Source organism: Acipenser ruthenus, chromosome 3, assembly GCF_902713425.1.
Source record: "Acipenser ruthenus chromosome 3, fAciRut3.2 maternal haplotype, whole genome shotgun sequence".
Classification (NCBI taxonomy): domain Eukaryota; kingdom Metazoa; phylum Chordata; class Actinopteri; order Acipenseriformes; family Acipenseridae; genus Acipenser; species Acipenser ruthenus.
The window spans coordinates 36408255-36434237 of record NC_081191.1 but is presented as its reverse complement, the minus strand read 5'-3'; the positions used below and the strand labels follow the sequence as shown (position 1 = coordinate 36434237).

The 25983-nt window shown below is 37.6% G+C and overlaps 1 protein-coding gene across 2 annotated transcripts in view; it reads right to left on the bottom strand.

Moving 5' to 3' along the window:
* Nucleotides 1–283: 283 nt before the first annotated feature.
* The window catches only part of LOC117435746 (E3 ubiquitin-protein ligase znrf2-like), a 64588-nt gene continuing 38888 nt past the window's right edge, over nt 284–25983 (bottom strand). Inside the window, exons 2-5 of one of the 2 annotated variants that reach the window (XM_034059156.3) lie at nt 22574–22669; nt 1821–1926; nt 1233–1314; nt 284–925 (exon numbers count right to left, since the gene is read on the bottom strand). In XM_034059156.3, coding sequence (XP_033915047.2) covers nt 1257–1314; nt 1821–1926; nt 22574–22669 — 260 coding nt within the window. In that variant the 3' untranslated portion in view covers nt 284–925; nt 1233–1256. Of the gene's footprint in view, nt 926–1232; nt 1315–1820; nt 1927–22455; nt 22670–25983 lie in introns of those variants that run through there. The other variant, XM_059012839.1, reaches the window with a different exon arrangement.

Sequence of the window (25983 nt, the reverse complement as noted above, 5' to 3'; positions counted from 1 at the left end):
AAATGCACATCATCACATTCATTGTCGCTTATATTCTGCACAGGGTGTGCCTCTCAAATGCAACCATGCTGCTGCCCACATTGGCCAACAGTGATGTAATTTGAATCCGCATTCGGCAACATATCCTACTTTCAAGGACTAGGGTATGCTCTGTATTTGTATTCCCTTTAGGTCTGACTGTGAAGGCACTGAGAGGCAGTGGTGGGAGAGAGACACCTGTGTTAGAAGCAAATTTATGACTAGCCAGTATCAGTCCGGCAAGTAGACAATACATTGATTATCTGCACCGATATGTTCAAGCCCCTGTGTTTTTTTTTTTATGTAGCGAATGTGCTCGTGTACATGTACACACATATCAAGACCAAAAGTGAAAATGATATGTATGCTGCTAGGATCACTTATTTAAAAAACAATATTAAATCAATCAGCCAAAAACAAAATAGCCGCTGCAAACAATCTCCATTCTCATTGGTGGTAGAATCCACTGATTAATAAGAGTGAAAAGTTAACTTCTGTCACAGGGGTGCACAAACTGGAGAGGAATTGATTCAAATAAATGTGGCTTCTAGATGAAGACTACAATGTGATGGATCCAGAATGGCTTTAAACAGGACATGGGTGTGTGCTTGTTTGTATGTATGTATGTATGTATGTATGTATGTATGTATGTGTGTATGTATGTATGTATGTATGTATGTATGTATGTATGTATGTATGTATGTAATCCCTGGTGGTTGATTTAATACGTTTTGGCACACCAAAGTGCTGTGGCAACTGGCTTGAATCGTGAGTATGATTTCTTGAATACAGTGTAGATTAATTGCAGTTTGTGTACTAGCCGTCATTCAGTCAGTCATAAGTCCTAAAAAGATTGCAGAGTCTCTCATTATTAGTGCAGATCACTTTCAACAGGAAAATAGGAAACCTATAGAAGAGAAAAGGCAAAATGATAACAAATCAGTAAAAAAATAAGTATTTATTTTAAATATACACTCGATTTATCAATGATTTTTTAAATCATATTGACGTTCTTAGTAATGTATTATTACCTTCATTATCATTATTATTAGTTAAAGGGTACAGTAGCCCTTCAAGGTTAGGCTCAGCACCTTTATAGTTATGCTTATGTTAAAGCAGATCTTTGAGAGTAAATCCATAATACATACTGTACTTTATGAAATACAACATGGCACCACACTGTACAAGAGAAAAAAAGCGCTTTGTGCTGTTACCTGTGCAAAAAGTAATGAAGCGCTTTAATCTGATGGATGTTCAGGACATGACCGATTCACTTCAAACCATTCATTTATACAACTGTTGAGGAAGAGAAACAAGCACAAAACAAGACAAGTATGAGTGTAACATGTCTCAGTCTCCGCCTCCCCGAGATGCACACTTCAGTACAGTATGGCCCCAGATCATTCTGAAAAAGTCTCTATTATTGCAATACAAGAGCGACCTACAGTTTTTAATGTAAGCAGCCAAACGCATGTTCACTTAAAAGCTCTATAAGCTAATGTGCAGTTAAGGAGCACCTCGTTGTATCTGTAAATTAATTGAGATGAATAAAAACCTTTGGCTAGTGTAAAACCAATGAGCAGTTTCAAACAGGAGAATTCTGTGGCTACCTTAATGTATTGACAGGACACGTTTCTTGCCTGTGACTTGACTTGTTAATGTGACTTTTCAGCCAGAAGGACAGTGGAACACAAACTGATGGAGACATCTCTAAAACAATAGTACTTTACAAAATGTGTTTAATTACGCCTCTTGTGCTCTACAAGACACTGGGCCTGACAGCGTGTGTTCACAACACTTACCCTTTATGGTATATGCATAGACATGGCAGGCGTGCAATGGTGTCTCCCTGCACCAGCTCCTCCAGGCATATTGCACATTCCCCAGCATCTTTAGTCAATACATCCTCTGGGGAGAGAGCAGAGAAATTCACATTTAGTATCCTATAGGGGCCATGCCTAGTTCTGTCAATACCAGACAAACAGTTTCCAGCATTTAGCCTTCAATAGCACAGCAATCAGATGTGTCAGCACTTTGAAGAAATGCAAAAAAGAAAAAAAAGCAAACACTGATGTCACTGCATTATGATGTCATTTTCGTTCCACTAATAGCAGCAAGATACAGAGACCCATGGGGTTTGAATGGTATATTATCCTTAATTTAATGCCACCGTAGTTACTATATTTGAATATCTATATAGTATAAGTAAAATCATAAAATACAGCAACATTTACATGGTTTTAAATTTGCAGTCCATAATCAAATAAAACTGATGACGTTGACAAGTACGGCAAGGAATGCGATCTAATGAATGTTTGTTTCTTACAACGTTACTCACTGCAGAAGGAATATCTATATTAAAATGTATGGATTTAAAAATGTCACCACCTAATTAAGGGTGACTGGATCTCTTTGTGTCACAGGTTTGCACAAACAAAAAACAATAATAGTGCACTCAAAATCCAGTAAGCAGTGAGAGATTTACAGATCAAGATTTGTCCAGATTGGAAGTTGTGGTCCATGGAAGTACAGTACACTACACAAGTCATTGCGTAAATAGAACCACGAACATTATAAAATGACTGTACAGTATTTTGATCATCTCAGTGTTGATCCTGCAGAGGGCAGTCAAGAACTAGTTTGTACTTGGAAAATGTACTGCATGTTTTTTTCTGCTTCATCAATAAGAAAAAAACACACTTAAATAAATAAATAAATATACATAAAACATCCCAAAACGTGTTTGTAATACAAGCAGGGCCAATGCTCATCTCTACTCCCCTCCACAACATCCATCCTTACAAAACTAATATCCATAAATCCACTGTTTCAATGTCAGCTGCTGCAGTAATGGTGCATTATTCAGTTGAGAAAAGTGTGTGTTTCCATTCTGTAGTGAATCAGGGGCTTATTTATTGGGTGTGTTACACAGTATCTCCTGCTAGTAGAGCTCAGCATTCACCACTGGGCTACACCCCCTCATTTATTTAAATACAGGATGCCCCATAACTCAGTCATTGTAGGCAAAATCATCTATTTTGCTGAATAGGTTGTTCTCTGTTTAAATGGCCTCTGCACATGAAAAGTATCTGAATTAATTCCTCTTTCACACCTGAAAGAAATAGAAAAGACTATGCCTGACGTATGGGACATTCTGTATAGTAAAATTACCAGTGTTTCCAGCAGGGACCACCAGGTATACCAGCAACTATGTGCAATCTTAAACTGCTGTTGTAAAACCAAGACCTACCCCATTACAACCAGGTTTGTGTCTGTACCACTTGTTTGTTGCCTCATTCTGCTGAATGGTCAATCTATTCATGAAATCCACACGTTTATATTTTTTATATGTTTCAAGTGCTGTGTATGGAATTGGTGACTGCACCTTTAATTGTGTCGAGTTGTACAGTAGGAGACAGCATGCTGCAGCTGCCATGCTCAGTCTAGTGACATCCTGATCTGACAGCATGTAACACAGACAGCTCTTATGATTTACATACCGTTTATTCTGCAGTAAAAACAAGTTTAAATTGCAGTGAGTTCGTTCTGCTATATTTACGATATTAAATATACCACAGCAAGCACACTGTCACATTTTCATTAGCACAATCTGAGCTAAATTTAGTAAATGGCGTTTTTTTGTTTACTGCAATTAAGTAAGCTGCAGTACATAGTACACTTCCTAATTACAGTTCCAAGTATTTCTGTGTGTTCTGCTTTTTTAAATGGTCAGTTTGAAAAATAAACTTTGTTGTCCCTGCAACAGCTGACCCTGATTTAGTAGAAAACTCATGCTACATACTGTTTTACACAATGGTAACGGTGCTCTTAAATTACTGTGCTTGCTTCTTTGGCTGAAGAGATATCATCAGCTCATCTGGAATACTGTGCAATTAAATCATACTTAAACTGCTGACGGTGAACAATGTAACAAAATCTATTATATCTGGGATGCAAGACGCAACAGACGTGTTGACTCAAGACGTTATTTAGACACGATTTGACTGGCGAAAAATAACATTGGTTTACTGGAGTTCGCAAAGATAACTTTTTTCAGCTTGGTACAGTAACCTTTTCACTTTCTTGTTTGTTTAATTCTTGCGCTTTTTGTTGCATTACAGCCCTTTATTATTTTAAGTTTCCAGGGCATTTTGTTAATGGCACATGTGCAATACACAAACTTTAAGTGTATTTGTATTTGTTGCTGTTCTTGTTCTATGTTTCTTAAATGCAGCTGTTCATTTTAAGCTATTTTTTTACACAACAGTACTCGCACATGTTTGGTCACCATCACAACTGTTGCAAGAAACTGGGGTTCCATATTCTGCTGATGTTGCATTCGTAAATACTGACACTTGCTTTTAAAGGGAAATGCAGCATTTTTGTGCCTAACCCCTAAAAACATTTGTCAAAATGTTTTTGTTGTTGCATTGTAACCATTTTAGTCGCAGTCTGGAGCCCTGCATCATAATTTATAATTTCTCTATGATTCAGTGGTACAAACAGATTGATACATTACGATGGTATGATTGAGGGAAACATTGAGTTTTGAGGAATCATATCGTCATAAAAGAACTGTCGATGCGTACTAGTGGCAAGCCTGTCGCGTACCAGTAAAGGTACGCATACCACAGGTTGAAAACCACTGCTATAGACCATATACGTTACTGCCCATTCCACATTGTACTTGTTAAATCAGAAACAGCAACAACTGATAGAATCTGATTGCATTGGATTTTTAGAATGACGTCAGGGGGTCAAAGGACACAACAGGTTACAGACATTGACTCTGATGCCAATCCACATTGCTTCTACAAGCTCAGAATTAAATTACATTGTAAATAAAACAATGAAACCCTAAGTTATTATAAGTTCATTAAATATAATACTGTCCTGAATCCAGCACTATTTGTCATTTATGCATTACGAAAAGAGACAGCAGTGAGTAGGAACATGGAAAAGTAGGTTCTATTAGTATTTTTCAATATCTTGAACAACAAACATATTTGATCACATTTTTAATATCCATGCAATATATACAAAATAACATATGGGCTGCATTTCGCTCTTCAGTTTATGATGTCACATAACCCCTCGATGAAATATTTTCTCATAATGCACTGCAGCCCATATATTATTCTAGATTTATAATCCAGGGCTGGCAATGGAACGTGAAACAAGCAATGTGATTGGTCGTGCAAGGTTCCAGCTGTCCGTATATTGGATGGATACAGACAGTTGGAGCCTTGTCACATATTCGAAATCACTGCGCTGCTTCACAGAATTTGAAGTAACGGTACCCATCTTGTTTACAGTTACAGATGTACAGTAAAACTATAAAACTGAGTGACCAATTGCTAGCAAAACATCCCAAAAGTAGTAAGTAGACATGCTAATTTCGATGAAGAACAATTAAAATGAACTGGAAGATAGCAAAATAGAAACAAATACCAAAAAAAAATGCTGTCTTTATACTAACTCATCCCTACTTTGTCACTTCAAATAATGTATTTTTAGCGGCTTGTAAACGCTACAGAAAAACACAGAGACAGTTCTGCACATTATGTTCTGCACTCGTGTTGCACAAAACCCAAACTAGCAAGTTCCCTTGAAATGCTTTCCTTTACCTTCCTCTTGGTACTCTCACTCCATTTCCACAGCCATCACCATGTGGCAATTACAGGGCCTTTTACAGTCATTCTTAAATAAGGCTCAGGTGTCTCTCATTGTTGGCCTGACAGCCAGTCAGCCCCACAGCGTCTTGGGAAATGTAGTCTTTCCCCTTCCCAATTATCTCCTTAGAACTACATAGGATTCTTTGACTTATGTACTTCCCATACATGCTACCAGAATACATACATATACACATTATATATATATGTTCTGGTAGTGTGTATGGGATCAATAAGGCTCAATATTTGAGCAACGGCACTTGGAACTATAAAAGAAAGTGGAACTATAAAAGAATGTCATCTGAAGATGCTCGCTCCTTGACCTTTAGTTGTGTTTCTAAAAGATTCGGCTCACTTCTTTGATATTGTCATGGTTTGGGATTGCCCTGGTTTCATCCTTCTGGTTCCACCAACTATTTTGGCAAGAGGACAACTTAATTAATATCACTTCAGCTGGTTTTTATTGCCCTGTGTGCGTAGTGTACAATATAATTAATAAAAACATTATCTTCTGTGAATCTTATGTGGAAAAAGACAAACCCTAAGCAGAATGCACCAAATGCCAAGCTAACGCAGAACAAGAAAACATTAACTAATCACATTTTAGTAGACTGGTTTACTGTGAATTTCTTTGTACAGTACTAAATACATTTTGTTTTAGTTACATCTATTCTGATTTAGGGGCATAATGTTTAACAGAGCAAACAGTACATTACCAATGTAGAAACAGGAGACAAACTCACTCAGGTAGAACTTTATTTGATCAAAACTGTTAAAGCAAAGCATCACCTTTCCACGTGGACTGTTCAGCACAAAACACAGCCAGTTTCAGCTAGTTCCTGTTACAGTGCACATTAACTTGCTCTTTCATCAAAATAACCACGCTTGGCTAAGATCACAGACAGGCAGATTAAAGACAGCTTTGGATTGAGTACCTTAAATGTGCCTATCCTGAAACGAAAGCCTTACAGTAGATGGCTTAACAAAACACAATGCATTACTGCACTGCTTACCGTGCCTTAATATACTGCACTGAAACAAATATTTTAGTGTACACTAAAGAACTGTGTGCACACCTTATTTATTCAGCACTCTTCTTGTAACAGTATACTCACTACAAACTCATTCTGACCTAATCCTAGCAACCTACTGGATAATAAAATAAGTTCCAACATTTCTAAAATATGGATGAAACTGTATGGATGAGTACAGTTTAACCCACAATACTGTACTCAGTAGTATCAGGGATTCATATAAAGAATGTACACGGCATTGTACACGGTTAAAGCCATTCCCGCTTTTACAGCTACTGCAGATCTCAAAGACTCAAAGGAAATTGATGAAACCACGATATACAGTTGGATACTTTGAAATTCTTCCCAGTACTGTCTACTACTGTACAGGTATGGTACAGTTGCTGGCGTAAAAAACAATGTCAGCAACACACTTTCAGGATTTTGGCTGCCCTTGTAATCTGTTCAGCGGACACTGTTAGGAAATCATCTGAAACCCCTTATTGGATTTCAGCTTACAAGTCAACTGCTATATCAGGAATATCATTTAATTGCGACCTATCACTGTATTTTGTCTCTTTCGCCATCAAGTCAGCTACTGTATACTGTCAGCAACAAAAATGCATGCCGAGAGCACAGAGTATTAACCTCCAAGGCTTCTCACTGAAGAGTGGTCTAACCAGGAAGACTTAATGTATGTCTTCAATACAGTATATATCTGTTCCCAAATAAAACATTTGTTTTTACTATGATTTAATACTGTGTTTGTCAGAGGATCAAAATGTAGACCATCTTATTTCTGAGAGAACAGTACAATGTGCAGATCAAGAAAGAGCTACTGTACTTTCACTCCTGTAGTGAACTCATTGGTATGAAACTTGCCTAGGATAGCTCATCCTGGGGAAGTCAAGTAGTGTGACTTGCGCAGGTTTTATCATATGCATGGTCAACAGCCAGTTTATCAATAAGCACTTGCTGTTGACCACACATTCTCATGATTTTATCTGAATGAGGCATTTTAACCCCATCCAGACCGTCAAACAATAATAACAATAAAACAGTGTGTTTTTAAATAAACACAAAACAGCACATTTAAATAATAATAATAATAATAATACAACAGATAACCCAAAACATAAAATATGCACAGGGGCGGGGAGTACTCTGTCACAGTATTGTATTTGCTCTACCCGAGACCTCAATGGAAAGTACAATTATTATTATTATTTGTTTATTTAGCAGATGCCTTTATCCAAGGTGACTTACAGAGACTAGGGTGTGTGAACTATGCATCAGCTGCATTACTGGGTGATAATGGATCTGAAATTGTGTTCTTTGTTCTGCCTTCGGTCAATCATGCCATTAAACAGTATAGTGCAATGGTCTCAAGTACAAATCCACAAATATGAGTACAGTTCTTTAATGTTATTTCCACCATACAGGGTTTTTTAAGTTCCAAGAAGTAGTATATTATCATCTCTTAATATCTCTTAATATCTACAGTATCAGCATACAGTTACTTATTTTTTTTTTTGTAACAAAACATATGGCATTCTGTATAGGATAATTCCATGCAAGATGACCAAAAAAGTGTGATGTACTGGTACTGTAATACATGAGAAGAGATTAATCCAATAATATTTCACCACCCAGTGTCATGGATGTCAAGTCTCAAGGTTTACCCGTGAAACTCACGGTTTTTCACAATTTTGAGAGTCTCACGACCGTGCAATGGATTCTCACATTTGTGCATAACCATAAGTTTGTTATCGTTTGCGAGGCTGTAAAACCCTTTATACATGACACAGCGGTAAATCCAAAACAACTGTCCAAGCGTATTATCTCATTTTGGGAGGGGGGGGGGGGTGGGTAGGGGGGGGGGGGGGGGGTCACCATGAAGTACATTGGTACATTACCATTATATATTTCTCTAGCTGCTACGCAAACTCCCCTCTAACTCCAAAGATAGAACTGCCTTGCTTTTTGCCTGCAGGAGCCTTCTACGTTTCTGTACGCAACACATCATTACTCGGCAGAGTCGAAGGACAGGCTGTCAGACTGTCACTGTCTCGTTCACGCAGAAATTAACACAGAAATAAAAGAGAAATGGACATCAATGAGAATTTAATTATTAAAAGTCGAAACATATAATGTTCTTTATGATGACACTGTCAGTGGTTATAAAGTCAATAGAAAGAAATACGCCATATGGTAAGAAATAACAGAACAACTGGAAACTGATGGTATGTCTATCTCTCTTTATTTCACCTTAATTTTAGTCAAAGTGATGAGGAGCGCCACACACTGGTTTTGTATTTCTGTAAAATGACGCTTTGTTGTTTTAATAATGTTGACCAATAATAATCACATTCACACACTAACTGGAGATTTTATTAAAACTGAAAATCAATACAAAAAAGTATATTAAACTAATTTTATTTACAAATAAATATGTGTAGATGTATTCTTTTTGAATAATTTACATGTTAAACCAGATCACGATAAACATTCACTGTTAAATGTCATTTTTTTTTAGTGTGTGGTGTATCTAGACTATTTCTTTGTTTTATTTATTTGATTTCGTCTCCAGAAAAGGAGCAAAAGCAGACAGTATTTTCTTTTCATAACTAGCTTTTTCTAGTGGTCTAGGGTTTCATCAATCCCAAGGTTTTTCAACAGGGGTCTCACTGATATGAACACTTAGGGGTTGACATGTCTGCAGTGTTTCACAGGATAGAGCAGCCTTTAAAGGAAATGGATAAACCAGTTGTAATATTGGAAATATCAGTTTCTCAAGACCCCAACACTTTTTGGGGAGCTGCTGTACTGTGCTGTCCACTAGAATGTTGTAGCGCTGTTGTTTATAGTCTAACTGCAATTAAGACACAAGACTTAAACTGCAAGCAATACTAATAATAAGAGGGAATTCCAGAATGGCTGACACTCCAACAACATTTATTTGCCCCAGTAGTATTTAGAGTACATGAAGAGAATGAGTAATGGAACAAGTTGCTATTGATAGAAAACATTTTGGAAACACTGTTTTCCATGTTTACAGGCTTACAGCGCATGATGAAATAATCTGCATGACCTTCAATAAACTGTTTGGTTAGTAAAAGAGAAGGTTATTTACTAAAACAGCATTTTCCTGTTGAAAGACTTTCAATCTGCATCATTAGCCACTAAAGCAGAGGATACCTGGTGAATTCCCACACGTGCTTACAGTACAGTACCATTCAGTATTATACATAGTTAACAATATACTGTAGACACAAATCAAACACCTGGCAACCAACCTGAAAACGATGTGTACCTTGGGTGACCTAATACAAGGATCCGTGTCAAGGTAGGATTAGAAACTCATGCCCAACAGACAGAAGCAGGCAAATATAATGTACGTTAAAAATGCGCTGGGATTCAGACCACTGTCTAGAACAACCATAAAGACTGAAACAATGCTGAGGATTAAGAGGAAGATTTCCGAGTTACCAGTCAGCCCATCAGCTGAGGAAGGGTTTAAAGTCCTAAGTCCTGATTTTAATCATCTACTGGCCTTACCTGAAACCTAAAATTAGGTTCACCAGAAAATAAAACAACAGTAAGTGCTTGTAATATACAGTATGCAAGCCAAAATGTGTCTCTTACTAGTGTTTGTACTACTGGCAGTACTGCAAATCTCACATTGAAAGCTATCCTCCAGGCCAATTTAACATGCAGGCTTCCCAGCCCAGGTACTATACAGTAAAATACACACACACATAAATGAATTTAGACACTGCACTGTAAATAGGACACCTGTCCTTTCAACATACAGCGAGCCAAAAATTCACCCCTACATAACAGGATTTACAACCCAGTAAAAGTACAATAGACAACATTTTGGAGAAATTACCTTTTCAATATATTCCACTATTGAACAAAGAAATTGAAATTTCTTCCAACTTCATACTATCCCTCAAAATATATTGTATATATATTTTTTTTTTTACATTGTCAGTATATATAAAATAAAGGTCTTAACAGTGTTACTGTGTATTTGAGCTTAATTGTATCAGAAAAGCTATTAATGTAAGGCCAATGTCATGAGGGTAGTAGAAAACTACACACAGAGCAAAAATAATAAAACGGTGCCGTATTGCAGTGGTGCAGCAGCAGGTAAACACCACCCTACTTGAATGATGCACTTATCTGACATTGAACCACCAGGATTTCCTGACCCGATGCAGCATCTCCAGCAGTCACAAGACTGCAGCAATTATAGACCCGATTTATGTCACCCTCCGAGTGACCTTGCCTGAACGCAAGAAACACAGGCATTCAGGCAGAAGTACTGTACAGTGTGCTCTCTTACTGTTACACAATGCATGACCAGAGCAGGCTGGCTTCCTACTGTAGAGTTGCCTTCTCCTCCAATGTGAGATGATATGCTAGTTGTGCTGCACAGTACTTTACTTCCCCATTACACTTCCCTGACAGAAAGCAGTTCAATTCATTAAAGAAAATGGATGTGTGTCGCTTGTGCCAAGGAAGCATAACTGCGATAAGAGGCTTGTAATCCCAAGTGTGTCCCCACAAGAGGACAGGCTTAGGAGCAGCTAGGATTTCACTCAAAGGAAGAAAAAGCTGCTCTGTATTTCTGATCCCACAAAAACAAAACTCTTGATATCTTTACACTGTATTAAAATTTGACCTATTTACACCCAATCCAGTCTTGACTCTGTGTCATATTTATAAAGCTTTTGGAATACTTTGCAGTGGCAGTGCTATTGTTTTATGAATACAATGCATGTGTACTATATTATTAAAAGTTACAATTCCTCTATTGTGTATGTATCTGTATGTGCATATGTAACGACCGGTGCACAAACAGTATCGGGGGCTCTGTTACTGTAGATCCTCTTCAGAGGGGATGCTCCAGCACAGATTCACAGTTCTTGTTGGACAATGAAGTCAGCACTGTAGTATATTGAACATGTACAGAATATAAAACTCCTCATGACATCATTTACCACTGACAGCAGCCATTTATTAATGATGATATTGAAAAGCATGTTCTTGTCTGAATGTCAATAGCTTCCCTAGCATGCTGGGCAGGCACAAAAAGAGAGAGAGAGAAAAAAAAGTGTCTTCAAGAAATGTAATACAGTATGTGTGTGCCACTTTCTCAAAGCTAATTAAATCAACAGAGAAGGGAACAACAGCTTAGGTGTTACCTTGGCTATAAACTGACAACACAGAGTAAAATTAAATCGCTGTGGTGTAATCAGAGATTATTAAAAGATGTTCTAAAATCCACTGCTGGCGTGGCTCTTAACTAATTGTTTTGCTTTCCGTTTGACAATCTCATGCAAAGTCAGGTCAGTAAGATCCTACAGTATGAAATATATAAACAATATGCTTCTGTGCATGTAGAAGCTCTAGGTTACAGTGGCAAGTCATAGCAACAGCACATGGCTGTAAATATAAAATCTGAGGTACTGTGCACTGTATCAGTAACATAAAAAAGTACCATGGCCAACATCCACTGTATGCTAGGGTAAAAAAAAAAGTAATTTTGACATAACATATAGGTTAATAACTGACACTCTTAATAACTTGTGCTAAAGAATGTCCAGACCAAGTTTCAATCACAGCTGAATATGCGCTAGATGTACAAATTTAAGTGTAACAGACTGACAGGGGTAATCCTGGATCCTGATGAATAGGACAAGTACTGCCAGCAAGGCAGGGCTTCTGATTAACTAAAATACTTGTATAGCCGGAGGACAGCAAGAAATAAATACACTAGCTAATAGAAACATTTTTAATATTTTACTCTTAGTCACACAAAGAAGCAGCCCAATGTACAATCTTCTTGTGTCCAATTTGGTTTTTATTTCAATATTAACTTTTTCCTTTCCTACTACTTAAGGCTTGACCTTCCTTTAAATCGTAACTGGATTTCTAGCTGTGGTTCCCTCTTTAATACAAACGGTTTCCTTAGTGGTGAACCTGCAGAGGGTTGGAAAGTAATGTTCGCCGGGATTGGGCAGGAAGCATTTGCCTTTCAAGATGCACTGCATCTAACTGTAAACTGATTCTTACTGTACATCTACAGTACAAAACAAAACACAGTATTGTATAGGCCATATTTTATAAGGATAAAACAGGTTCAGAAAGTACTGATGTGTACTACCTTCAATGTGAAAAAAAATCTGTAAATTATAAATGACAACAAAAAAAGGTATAGAAGGTCTCCTCTTTTTTATGCAAAAGTGTTGACTATGTAGTGATTATACCTGAAAAATGCAATGAAAACAATATATACAAAAATCAGTTTTTTAAAAGGTACACATGTTTAAAATACTACAATTACAAGAAGTGTATGTTTAGCAACCCCACCTTATCCCATAATTGTATCACGCTTGCCAATACTGAAAGGATATTTGTGGAAACCAAATAAATAAGTAACCCGTCTTTTGTTGGGCAAGTCTTTCAATATGAAGCAGTTCTGTGCAGTGTCCCTGTCCACTGAAAACACAGGTACCGGTAAGCTACTGACAGTCACTGTGGCCAATTGTGATTGTAGACTATAGACTACCAAGAGACCTACAGTACAGGTTCAAACGCTCACTTTAAAAGGTAAAACAACATTTGCCCTGGGTTTTCTTGTGCAAGAAGTGATCCTCCTTGGAAGAATGAGTTAATGTCTTAATTCCATAATCTGCCCACCTCCACCCAAACACGAGGTGAAAGCGATCAAAATTGTATTAGATTTTTTTAAATGGAGGAGCTCAAAAACAGCTTCACAAATGCATCATTTTCTGATGTGAAAATTGTACATCAATAAACACTATAGATCAGAGTGATAAGAGACTACTCTGAGGAAGTTTGAACAAACTTACTCTCCATAAGAAGCCTGACAATCAACAAGCAATTTTGCTGCCAAGGCCTGCTTCAGGTACTGTACAAACAGCAGGGGACTACAGCTCCAATGAGACCCTGGGGATGTACAATTTCAGTGTCCATCTGCCCTGGCTAAGAGTCAAAACCAGCTGGAAATCAACTACAGCTCTCCAGTAGAGGAGAACATCATTTACCATGGAAGGGGTTGTGTAATCAAGCCCAGTGCTACAATTACTGTAAGTTAAAGAATTGTATTAAGTACAGTACTGTATTTGTTTTTGAAGGTGTCCTCTACCTTTTGCATAGAGATAGAAAATGATCACTGCACATGTGTCTCTTTGCCACGGTAAACTCCTTGAGAACTGTGTGTTTCAATCATGGCTACAATCAGCACTTTGAATGAGATCCTGTTATCGCCAAGTCTGCAGGCTCATCATATTATTAGACTGTTTTTGTCTCCAAAACAGTCTACACATACTGTACTGTTACAAAGAAAACAGGGAGGGAAGACAATCGACTCTCTGTTTTTGTATTCGTTGATGCAGAGAACGCTGTCTACCGACACCAAAACTACAGCGTGCATGTCATACAGAATGTCTCGCTATCAAACAGTGGTTTCCCTGATGGATTGAAAAGTAAATATGTTAGTGCTCATACACTGTGGTAATGTGATCTTAAAATAAGGCAAAAAACTTTGTACTTACAAGCACAGTTTTGTTGTAAATTTACACTGCATCACAGAAGGTCATTTAGAAAAAAAAAAAAAATTTAAATTAAACTCACCCGCTGTATAATGCGACAGTATACTCTAACAATAACACAGAGCAGAATTGTGTTTGTCTGGAACAAAATCTGCATGGCAAAAGCCAATAAAAATATTAACCCTCCAAACAAGGTCATTACAAAAAGAAAAGCCCCTTACAGTACAATTAACTCTGATCTAAAAAGCTTTCTAGAGAATTAAAAACTAAGCCCATTTAAAAATCAACTATGACGTTCAAAGCAATACTGTACCATAGCCATTTAACTGTAAATAACTCAAACTGAGAGACACAAATGTGCAGTGAAGTAACTTCAGTAGCAGGTCTCCAGTTCATTAATGATCCTGAAACTTGGATAAGAATATAAGGCGTTCATAGGAAGTTAATAGTAAAAATGTAATTATGTTTAATAATAAATTAGTTCTCAGAAGGCAGCAACATATCTCCTACTGTAGTTCTTCATTTAACAAGTTTGTTCTCTAAGCTCAGGACCAAACACTCTCGGAATGCTCTGCATAGCTGGGGAATGGGTGGAAGTCTCAACCTCCTTACCTCCTTACTTTACAAATGCACAAATGTTTAGGCTTACATTTGTAAGCCTTACAAATCTACAAAGAAGTAAAGGCTCAGATTCTCATATTTTGCATTTGTGTGTGACCAGTGGTCCTGACATGCCTGTGAAAGCTAACAATCATTCAATCAACAGAAGAATGCACAGAAAGCATCTGGATTGCTTTACTGGGTAAGGTAAAAAATTCATAATAATCAACTGTCTTGGGAGAAGCACAACACCAAATATGTGTGCCTGATAATGGAAATATTGCAGACGGTGAGGCATTGGCTGTAGGTCTGATTTATCAGGTCATCCATAAGTTCAAAAACACTGAAATCATAGATTCCAAACTTATTGGAAACCAAGTCAAGTAGACAAACAGTCAGGCTAGTGCCTTGGTCAGTCTGCTGTATTAGCTGGCTGCCCCCTCCACACAACCCTCATCCTGGTGCTACAGTACATAGTATGTATATTGGATCATTGAAAGTCTGTGTGTGCAGATTTTCTATTGAGCCTCCTTTTAACAACCTTCATCGCCTCCTGTTCTTCTAGAACAGCAACTCAATTTCCTCAGATGTAGTCTGTGCTGGGCATACCACAATACAGCCTGACACACATGGATTAAAAAAAGCTTTATTCTGTGTTATAGCAGAGGCCATTGTTTTCTGTGATAGGGAGGGAACAGCAGACAGCAAATCTCTTGTCAGCTTATTGCCAGTGCAGAAAGCAGGCATTGATATGATACTGCTCACTGTAAATGTTTTATATGATATATTCACTCCTACTACAGTACTTTGTGTGGTCTTTTGTTTATTTGATGATTATGTTTTAAAATAATATTGTGTTTGGTGAATATTTTACAGTTCTGTAGCATAAACTAAGGCAGAAGCTATGCAAGATACATTCAGGTAAAAAGCAACTGTGGCTACAGTCTACAAAAGTGACTGTGCTGACTTTTAGAAGGCGTGTTCTTGGAAGGTTGCTAATCGAAATTTGCATAAATTCACCATCTGTACTGTTTATTCCTAGAGAATCATTACACACATGTACAATCAAAACGCCAAAACAGTTTTATGCAAAACAAAACTACAAAGTCAAAATAGTATAACAGTAATGAGAAAAAATCATGAGGTTATTATTAAAAAGGCACAGGGTATTGCTTTAAGTCTTTTCTCTTATCACTTCATCTGAACTTTCCTCATTGGAGGTTGTGCTGTATAGTGTCAATGATACCTGCACTGTTCCTACAGCAATAAAGCACCTGTAGAAACCCCTCTTGTGTCCTATCGCTCTCAGCAGCTGAGAGAATTCAAGGTCTTAATTCCCTTTATTAAATACTCAAATTTCACCAATTTACTGTAACATAAATCTAATCCTGTTAATGGGAGGAATCACTTTAGTGTTAAATGTGCACAGCTGGCACACATCAGTTTCACAGCTGACTCGATGCCACAGGCTGTCAGGTGCTGAGCAGAAATATACTGTATTTGTACCACTCTAGTAAGAGCTTGGTAAATGAGTAGATAATCCGATCTTTCCCATCTGTAGAACATGGTTAACAAAACCAGTGCACACTGGTGACAATGGCAAAAGCCAAAATGTTTGTCTACTTGACTTAATTCCAAACAGTAAGTGTAGCCTTCTAAGTGTTTAAGTAATGCATGGCGAGGTATATTATAAGGCGTCCCTTAACACCATGGAACCAGCTATAAGGCCGCGTGTTCGTGGCTCCCATTTGCCCAATAATGCCATTCCGCTCGCACTTTCATTCTCGCTAGAAGACGGACACAATTAGCACAGTCTTGTAATTACGACTCCTGACTACAGTGTTATAAAGGGGGAGCAGTGCATTGAACTGTTTAATTTCGTAATGCACTGTAACGGGGAGGGGGGCACTGTGTGGAGTCTAACGTGGTGACTAATTCATAGTGCTTTCATTAACTTGTCCAACTAATAAAATGGATAAAGGAATAAAAATACAGTGATGTGGGAAACATAATGATCAACTGTGACACGCACTTGCCGATTCTTCCTGAGCAACATCCGAAGAATCCGACCCTTCCTCACAAACTATGCTACCCAGCTCCTGGTCCAGACCCTGGTACTCTCCCGCCTAGACTACTGCAACTCCCTCCTGACTGGCCTCCCTTCGTCCGCCACCCGTCCGCTCCAGCTCATCCAGAACTCTGCTGCCCGCCTGGTGTTCTCTCTGCCTCGCTTCGCCCACGCTACTCCACTACTCCGCTCGCTCCACTGGCTCCCGATCACCGCTCGCATCCAGTTCAAGACTCTTGTACTAGCCTACAGATTCCTTGACCAGACTGCACCCAGCTACCTCCAGACCCTCATCTCTCCCTACACCCCCACTCGACCTCTCCGCTCCGCCTCCACTAGAAGACTGGCTCTACCTCCGCTACGCTACCCTGCCTCCAGAGCCCGCTCCTTCTCCACCCTTGCTCCGCAGTGGTGGAATGACCTTCCTACAGATGTCAGGACTGCCCAGTCCCTGACCACATTCCGGTGCCTCCTTAAGACTCACCTCTTCAAACAGCACCTGTAGAACTCCTCTGTTTGTATCCTGGGACACTACCACCCTTCATTTAAATGTGCTTTATTTTGCTCTTATCTGCCCCCTATCTTACTGCATTTAATCCTGTACTTCAGAATACTGTAATCTGCCAAGTTTTTAACCTGTAGTATTTTGTATTTAATCATATCCTTATGTAACTATCACTATTTAATCATATCCTGATGTAACTATCACTATTATCTGCTGTATTATTGAATTGTGGTTTGTCACACTTGAACAAAAGTTATTGTATTTCTTGCTTTTATTGTATTACTTGTATTGTAACACTTGAAATGTATTTGCTTATGATTGTAAGTCGCCCTGGATAAGGGCGTCTGCTAAGAAATAAATAATAATAATAATAATAATAATAATAATAATAATAATAATAATAATAATAATAATAATAATAATAATAATAATCTAATAAACAGTATCAACTTTCAAATCAATTATAATGATTACATTGATTAACCCGGCAAAAAAAACCCATCACATTTCTACAAAACACCACACTAAGGTCACAGGGAAATCAGTAGAATTGAAAGATGAAATAAGAGGCAATATGTGCCTGCCATGTTTCTCTGCATGTCTCTGACAAATGAGGTTCTTTTCCTCTGTACTATGTTCGCACTTCCCAGGAGTTGTAAATACACCACTGTCCTCTATAACGAGTAACAATGCTGACCGCCACAAAAAAGATGATCTGTTTACTGTTGATGAAAATGGCCCCCAGGATCAATCTATACACAAGTCTAGAATCAGGTTTGGATCAGGAATCAATTACCCTGAATGGCTGAATCACTGCCTAAATATACAGTATATAGGACATGTTCTTAATACAAGTAAATATGAGACAACTGCAGATATGGGAGAACTCCATTCACATTGCAGCACTGGAGGAACATATTTTTGGTGGGTAAAATGAACAAATACAGTACCCACTCAGCTGTTGTACATTGGTAAGTAAACTGATACATCTTGGAAGACCATATTCAGGTATATTTAATTAGCAAGCATTCAGAGAGGGGTAAAACAGGCAAAAAAGAAAAAGCCCAACCCATCAAGTACCATAAACCAGAACAGGTTTCAATTTTGGTTGGCAAAGAATAGGTCAGAAGTTATGAGTTTAACAAATGCTTTTTTTAAAAATCTTGTTTTCAGAAGATCAGCTGAGGTAGACAATCTTTGTCCTGTTGTAATTGGATGCTGGATTTTTTTTTCCTGTTTCTATTTTGTTTGCTGCAGATGAGCAAGGTAAGCATGGTCAAAAAGCTGTACTGTAGACACAGCTCAAGGGTTGAGTACAGCAGCCACGTCTGAATGAAATGATGCAGTTTTCTAAATCCAGACAAATTTGTCAGAAACCTATGTTCAGACTTTCATTCTGAATAATGTAGGAAAGCTTACATTTACCACGGCCCAAGGGCATGGCAATTCAAGAGGAATTAAAGCATCAGAATGGGCATGAAGTAATGATGAGTGAATAGGCAATATAATCCTTGTTGAGTGGGCTGGCATTCCTACAAGCAAGATGTGTGCAAAAAAAAAAATGCCTAAAACTAGCTCTCCCTTTAGGGTTTGCTAAAGGGAGTTTTGCTTTCCACATTACGTTACATTACCGATATCATGACACAAGGATATTGCGCCTATGGTATAGAAGAAAAAAAAAAAGCATCTTCAATTGACCTCAAAGATGACAGTATCTCCTGTACTTCTAATGTAGTGTTTCTTGATTGCACCACATTCCCTGGCTGCAAGACCCAGTCCAACAATCACTGCACATTACTGAGACTAATTCATTCACGCTAAAAGGACAGTAGTAACAATAGATATTATGGAATTAGCCCCCTGACACAATAGCGTCATTTGAAATGTAAAATCCAAGCTTTTGCCAGTGTAGCCCGGTTGTATTCTTACAGTACAAACTAGCTAAAGCAACAGATTAATCTCAGGAGGCGACTGGTGAGTCATGCATTCAATCATACTGCTCTTCAGCTTTCATTTCCAGCTGAACATTGAAAGCCAAGGGTTCTATGATGAGGCAAGTTTGTGTATTTTGAGCATCACACAAAATAGCTCACAAATGTTGTGAGCACAGAAGGAGCAGTGTGGATTGAAAGGCAGAATATTAAAGTTATAATTTATTTTTAAATTGCTCCCCTTTTCACCATGGAGCTAGTCTTCATCACACTGGTGAGTCATGACATTTTTTGGTTTACCTGCAACTTCTGACTGTGTCATTCTTGTTAATTGTTTTAACACTAAAATAACATAACATCATCAGTAACAAACTCAATTATAAAGACAAGGCAGCTGTGACAGGGTAGCATCACAGCCCAAGCTGGTACGGGCAGGAAAGAAACAGAAAGCTACAGTTTAAGTACTGGTGCACACATTTATTAACAAAACAATATACAAAAACTGGAACAAAATAAACTGGCACGAGGGCCAAAATAAAACGTTAAAAAAAAGAACAAATCACTTGTAGGCTGGGCATATAAATCCCATGGAGAATGACACATTCCAAGCTGCTTGACTAAACCAATCTTTACATTTTTATTTTTTTATTTTTTAAATAGCTTTTTTATTTTTATTTTTTACCTAATGCAAAAATAGGTTTGGGGCAATTACCACAGAAGTTACCACAGGGTGCCACGAATGTATCTCATGGGCAGAACAGGTCTGTATGCCATAATTATAGACCATCACTTACCATACTGAGTTTTATTGTGTTTTATTCTGAGTATCAGCATGGCCTACGTTGTCTGCTATACAAAAAAAAAGTCTATTAAACTGGTGACATCACCAATTGGTCACCTACCTCACCATTCTCTTCATCAACCTTTTACTTTCTTTCAATGAAAATCACAACGAATAAATAAAAGACTGTTCAAGAATAGAAAACAAATATAGATGGATTGTTAGTTGTGTATATTACTAATAAAGCAGAATGGGAGGACTGGGAGAGGGCTGTGTGTGACTTATATCCCCAATCGTAGCACGCAGACGGTTCAGTTCTACTCGAGATTCCCTCATACATAGACGTTTCCATCCTTTAACCTTATAATAGGATGGTACTTGCTTCTTATGCAGCACCAAATTGTAGCCTTGCCATGAACTGTAAAGCTTGCTGGACTGTCCTACTCTTTTTTTTAAAAATCACTTTTTGCACTGTTGTGTCGATAAAATTGTTCAACAAAACATCGGCATTGTTTTAAAACAGACTCAGTACTTCAATTCCTCAGCGACAGTGGCATCGTTCCCTGATGGTTTGTATTACATGTTGTCTAGGCAGAGATGTCGGGGGTGGTGTGAATTAATCTGTCACTTACTGCTCAGTAGGAATAATGCAGCTGACAGAGTCTGTCAGCTAGAGAAAGAAAACTCAAATGCAGTAAATGTCACACACCATTTAGCCAGCATTGCAATCCAGCAGCCACCTCCATACTAATCGGAGGGAGTATAGAGACTGGCAGCTGGAGTTGAAACTGAAATACTGCACTTTACCACAAGAAACAGGAACAAAACTGATCAAACTGACTCATGCAACTGTAAGCTCAAGCTTCACACAAACGTACTGAACACCCAGCACCCTAACAGACAAGGAGCTTGAATATAACCCTTATACTGCATTGTGATACACTTTACAGATTTGGACTAGTATTTAACCCCTCCCATCAGATCTGGACTACTGTTACCTACAGCTTTATGAAAGCTTGTCCAAGACAGGATTGCTCTGTAGCTTGATTTAAGACAGCTGTGCTTGGTTCAAATTGTTCAAATGCTGGATTACTTGTGGGGCAGCCAGGCTTTCTTCATCAGCACAGCACTGGAATCCAAAGGTGGTCAATAAATCCACTCTTTTTGTTCTATGTGCATTAAGAAATTAGTTATCCTCATAACACTACGTTACTTGTTATACCGCCAACCCTTTTGTCTGCCATCTGCCAATTTAGTAAGCCAAGCAAATGTACACCAATGCATTCCTTCCTTTACCACCACTCATAACCAACTAAAATGCAGGAAATGACTGCTTACTCTTTGACACGTTATCTGCCTTGTTGTATACTGCACCTAACACACCATTGTGATTGTTGTTCTGAAAAATTAAATGTTACGATTGCTAACCAAACCTTGGGTTACAATTACAGCTATAATTGTAATTAAAGTTGAACCTTAGGCACACCGGTGTAATTGTATTTGTAATTACAATATAATTGTCAATTACAATCAATTACATGTCTTTCAAAGCCTAATCATTCACAGTTCCATGTTGTGTTTTACATTGAGCGAACATTCTTCTCGTATTTTCGACCACTTTTGGAAACCTCATTTGTTTGAAAAAACATTATCGTATGTTTCTGTATTTGTACCTGTGATCACTGCTTGATAGAATAAACAAAGTAAACATGTTAACGTGTGTAGATATGTTACTTTTTAGTGTAATTGTAATTATAACTGCAATTACTGCAGCATATTTGTAATTGTAACTATAATTATAAAATCGACCCCAGGTTTATTTATTAATTTTTTTTGTCCCTTGTCATAATGCCACCAGCTCCAGTTCGGTACCTGTCCCATAGTTGGCAGTATAGACAGGAAGCACTATAATGAATCATACGGCACTATAAACATATTGAAGTTTTAATGACATTGTACTGCAAGCCCTGTTCCACTTGTTTTTCCATCAATGAAAGGGGTTATGTACAGTATATAAGAGACAACAACTGCAGATTTTTTTTGGCCCAATAACCTATGAATCCACCCACAATATATTATCAGTATTTTAAAACATCCTTGTGCAACACTACTAACTACATAAATTAGTGAAATGAAGGCTTTATATATTCTACATGTGTCATGCTTTATGAAAAGACTCCTTGAATAATTGTTAAGTAATGAACTATAGTAAACAGAAGCAAAATAGAGAAATCACACTGAAGATACATAATAGGTTATTAAACATTAGGAAAATACACACCTGTCAATAAATATGTGAATCACCATTTTCCTCACTGGAAGGAACAGTCTAAAAACGGGTTTGAAGATCAGGCTTGTTTTTGATGGCATTGAATAGAGTAGAGACACATGGGTCTTACCATTGTATGTTATCCTTGGCTTTGTCAAACACATAACAAGGTGCAAGTCCATTTCATCTGAAGGAACAAACTTGGAACAGACAGGGCACTTGAATCCTGTAAAAAAAAAAAAAAAAAAAGCATTTGTTAAAAATAAAAACATATAAAATTATAATTAAAATAAATAGCCTGGACCACTCATTCAGCTGATCTTATTTTCACATTTTTTTAAATTTAGGAAGTGGGCCACCCCATCACATACATCCATCATGAGGAAACAGTATGTGTAGAACTAGGCTATGTGCAGTTTTTGTTTTTTACCCAGTCTTGCCCAGTTTTCACCATTCGACAGCACTTTCCTTAATCTGAATTAATAGCAGTAAAACAAAAACTTGTTAAAAAAAAACAAACAAACAAAAACAAAAAAACATACAATTATTAAATTAACTAGCCTGGTCCACTCAGTCATCTTATTTTCATGGGTGCACTGAGGATCAGATATTGCAGCAAAAAAAAGAATGAATTAGGAAATGAAAACTAAATGTATTGCAGTTTATACCTGGCAATGAACACTAGGGAGGCCGGTCCAAAAAAACTGTCAATAACCTGTGATGTACACTATAAATGTACACTACGATAGAAAGAGAATAAACAGTGCAGTATAAAAACTGTACTTCATGACTGTAACCTTTCTTAAAGGGTCAGAGTAGATTTATATAAAGTACTGGTACTAAAGAATACGCTCAGACAAACATTTTGAAGCTTTATAAAATGTCGTTGTGGCATTAAGACATTGATAATGTCTTCCTGTTAAAATGTTTGTCGAAGATTCTAAGATTTTCTTGTCAGACTGGATTTACCTGTACTGTACACAGAGTACAAAAAGTGTGAGGTTCTGGATACAGTACAAGACTCTCCAGCATAAACATGGTATTAAATCACAGTCCTGGCAACTACAGTGCATGCACTCTATCCTGGAACACTACGATAGTACATTCCACTGCCCCAGGTTCCACTACCCTGCCTTATTAGCATTCTCCTCCTGTATGCTTTGAATTATTTTCATACAGTCCTTTTAGTACAAAGTGTTGACTCCCTGTCTGAATCAGACTATTTAAATATATAGCTTTACATAGCTGTCTGATACCCTGCTCCCTCTTCCACTTTCTGTCTACACAATGTAATTAAATCTCTGACAGCTTTTCAATGGGTCACCTTGGTGTTAATATATGACTATCAGCATTAAGCTTCATTATTTTTACCATATTATCTGGCTCCATTATTAGTATAATTTCTATTATAAAAGATGTGCTTATGTTATTTTGGAAATTTTAACTTACATAGTTAAGTTCAATACATCAATCATGTAGTCATCCCTCGGGGGTGCTATTCTTTCTTGTGGTGTGACTGACGGGCTGGTTTTTGCATGACCATCTCCCGATGGTTGTAAGACTCAACTATGAACCACCTATTAAAATGCACTGAGTTTCATAATTGGGCTTACACAAATGGCAAATTACTACTTTGAGCCGACCTCAGAATATTTATTTTGGGCCTGATGGTCAATCATTTGATTTTGAACCCTTCTATAATATGCAACCACTACAATGCCATATAGTTGGCCCAACGCATCATGACTTAACCACACCCTACACTACATGATAACACTTAGTGGATGAAAACAATAAAAAAAGAATCCCATAGTACAGGAATAGCTTTTCTAATGGAATGGTTTGTATACATGTACGTGAGGATTTGTGTGATCTGTATCACTGATACGACGAGGGGTCTAAACAACATGGCAGTTGAAAAGTACATGTTTACTGGACAACACCGGTAATGGAACTTAACTGGGAAAATACAGTACAGTTTGTACCACAAATTGAGACAATACTGCCTCTCTACAGCAGAAACTTTAGTATGGAAGCCTTATTAGGGAGGTTAATGTAAGGTCATGAATATTGCAAAGAATGCCGGTGTCTCCCTTTTAAAACCCCCGTTTTTTTTTTGCCGTTTTCACCATTCCACAGCCCTTTTCTAAATCTGCATTAAAAGCATTAAAACTAAAATTGCTTTAAATCTTTCTGCTTGATTGGTTCAGCATCGATCTTGCACTGCACAAAAACAGAATTAATTAAAATTAATTAGCAATCAGTTGCTGCCTGAACGCCCTCTGGAATAGGAAGGGTGTGTGTTAGTACGCTTACAAAATCAGAATGCATCTCCCACAGTTTCTTATAGGTCAAGCCAAGAAGAAAGACAACCTTTCAGCAAACTTGAGACCTGTATGACTGCTTAACACCTTCTCATTCACAAACAGGACACTAAGCTGCAAGGCCTCGCGGGAAATTTCCCAAGGTGGTTGCAAGTTTATTTTAGTCAAAGATTATGAGAACCACCAGTATGCACTGGTTTCCTTGTCTATCAACTACTGGGACAGGTAGTTACAATTCTAGAAAATAAGAAGCCCCTTTGTTACTGTAGTGTCAACGTTTCATTTCTTCCTATTACAGTTCCTTCTTACAACTCTGATTTCCACATGCACAGCGTAAAACTAAGAGCCTACATTAAGGTGGTGATAGTGCAACAATCTTTTGAAATATATTCTAAATGTTTAGACAATGGCTAAACAAATGCCTCTTTCAAGAACACCTGAAGACAGACAAACAGTTTGATACAGGAGTGTAAACTGTTTGTCTCTTTTTTATTGAATATTTAAGCAGCTTTGTGCATTATTTTTTGTATGGAAAACAGAATACCCTCAAGGTGAAGCGTAATGTATTCTGCAAAAGGATCATTCAAAAGCAAATACTGATTTTATGCTGGATCGAGAGGCTGGTGTGTAAGGACAGTGCTGTAATTATGCACAGTATGCAGACTACAGTAGTAAAAATAAAAAATGATGGAAACTTGTATTGAATCAATCTACCCATTTAGGTATGTATAACTGTATTCTCTCATACACAGGGGTTAATTTGTGCTGGTTTGCACCGGATCCCAGATTTGGTACCTTTTTGGTGAGAATTAAACAGTTTTCAAATGATGAAATAAAAAAAAAAAAAAAAAAAAACTCTATTTACATAACATAAAAAAAAGGCTTGCCTGTTCCATGAATTGACTGACAAAAGTAGACTGTAACAATGTATTTTAGGATGCAATGTCTATGAGTAAGAAAATTACTAGTTTTATTACAACCCAAACAGTGAAGCGCCAAAAAACTAGCGCTCTTAATAACAGTGTCTTTGCTCCTGTTCATCGATTAGTTGCCCGCTACTGCTATTTTTCAAACAATAAGTTTTACAAATCCCAGATGTCCAAGCAGATGACAAATTGAAGTCTACATGTAATTTAAGGTCAGTTAGTACATTAGTTCTATTCCCTTCAGTTACCATGTGCATAATTGTACGATGTTAGGTTTCCTATCCATGTAT